The 2163-nt window shown below is 17.7% G+C and overlaps 1 protein-coding gene across 1 annotated transcript; it reads left to right on the plus strand.

The window, feature by feature from the left end:
* Positions 1 to 836: 836 nt before the first annotated feature.
* On the plus strand, positions 837 to 2113 carry PRSY57_0916100 (cytochrome b5-like heme/steroid binding protein, putative; the record flags this gene model as incomplete). Its single annotated transcript, XM_012907401.1, has 6 exons — positions 837 to 845; positions 1025 to 1106; positions 1188 to 1273; positions 1463 to 1553; positions 1695 to 1799; positions 2091 to 2113. 6 exons carry the CDS (start codon positions 837 to 839, stop codon positions 2111 to 2113), a joined length of 396 nt encoding a protein of 131 aa, XP_012762855.1.
* Between the last annotated feature and the right edge of the window lie 50 nt (positions 2114 to 2163).

Genomic DNA, 2163 nt, shown 5'->3' on the forward strand with positions numbered 1-2163 from the left:
ATATATATATTATATATATATAATATATATATGTATTATCTATATTTTTTTTTTTTTATATATTAAAAAGAATTAAAGTTGAATTCATCTATATTTCGTTATTAAACTAATCTCTATTTGTATTTATATATATATATATATATATATATATATATGTATTATCTATATTTTTTTTTTTTTTATATATTAAAAATAATTAAAGTTGAATTCATCTATATTTCGTTATAAAACTAATCTCTATTTGCATTTATATATATATATTGTACAAGATTGTTTTTTATTTTATTTTTGATTATGTATATACAATTATAGAAAAAAAAAATAAATATAACGTTGTTTTTTTTTCTTTATTTCTTTACTTTTCCGTATTTTAAGTTATTTATTATATAAAATATATTTTTATTTTATTTTATTTTATTTTTATAAATTTATATTTAAATTTTTAAAAAATTGAAGGTATACTTATAAGATTTTAAAAGGTTACATATGTACAATATTATACATATATATATATTACATATATATATATATAATATGTACATATAATCAACATTTTGGGCACTATATTGCACAACCTATCTATATTTCTAAGAATAATTATTACATTCCAACGGATCATCCCTATCATTTTTAAACTGTACTGTAACAAAATGCATATTTTATATTTTTTTATTTTTTTTCTTCTGGTAAGTAAAAATATATAATATGTTATATGATGAATATCATACCATATAAATACCATTAAAAGAAAATATATATATATATATATATATATATATATATATAATATATGTATATATGAATTATTATATGTATTTAAATATACATATAAAAAGATGAAAGAAGTAAGATAAAAATTATAACTGATTAAATATAATATATTGAAAACCTTTTGTATGTGTGTTCCCTTTTTTTTTTTTTCCCCTTAACTATATAATATAAATAATTATTTATTTTTTTTTATATATTTTTTTGTATTTTATTATACCTTATTGTTTATTTCTTTTTTCTTAACTCTAATCAGAATGATATTAACAAGCTGAATGTATTTTGTGCGCAAAATGAAAAGAGTGAGAAATTGTTAACTGAACGAAGAACACCAAATGGTATGTCCTATTTATAACGTTTTAAAATGTGTTCATTTACTTTATTATAAATTTTGTTTTCTTTTTTTTTGTTTTTTTTAGAACCTAATCAATTAGGATATATTAATGCTTCTAAAGATTTTAAAAATGGTATTAATAAAAGTGATAAACCCATAACAAAAGAAGAGGTATGCCAAATAAATTTATGTTGCCACATATAGGGAACTAAATTTAATGGAACAAATAACACAAAAATTATAGATATGTATATGTATATATATATATATATATATATATATATATATATATATTTGAACAGAATATATAGTACATATATATATATGTATTGTGTTATATTTTTTTATTTACATGTACAGGTAGCTAAACATAATAAAAAAGATGATGCTTGGGTAATTTATGAAAACAAGGTATATGAAATTACGCACTATCTTAAACATCATCCAGGAGGTATAAAATTAATATGAAAAATTTTCGCACGTGTTCAAAGTAACACGTATCATGATAAATAAATAAATAAATAAATATATATATATATATATATATATATATACATATATTCATTTTATTTTCCATTTATTTTATGTACAGGAAAAAGAATTTTATTAGGTAAATCCGGAAAAGATATCACCAAACATGTTAAAAAGATGCATCCCTGGGTAAATATAGAAGAAATTTTAAAACATTCATTTATTGGTAAGAATTAAATGTTTCATATTACATATGTAAAACGAAAAAGTTATCATACATGAAAATATTTATAATGAAAAACGAGATAATATATATGTACATATATGTATATATAAACACAAATTATGAATTAACAAAAAAAAAGAAAAAAAAAAAAAAAAAAATACATTTAAAAGAAAAAATTGTCTATTTTGTTAAATATTATTTTATGTATTTGATGTAATATATTTTACTCCCTGTAATAATACACTTTTATATAACTACATTTTATGCGCGATTTACATTGTTCCATTGTAGGATATGTGGAAGTAGAAAAATGAAGAATATAAAAGGAACGGTACAGAAAAAAAAAAAAAAAGAAGAGAAATGA

This window comes from Plasmodium reichenowi, chromosome 9 (assembly GCF_001601855.1).
Source record: "Plasmodium reichenowi strain SY57 chromosome 9, whole genome shotgun sequence".
Classification (NCBI taxonomy): Eukaryota; Apicomplexa; class Aconoidasida; order Haemosporida; family Plasmodiidae; genus Plasmodium; species Plasmodium reichenowi.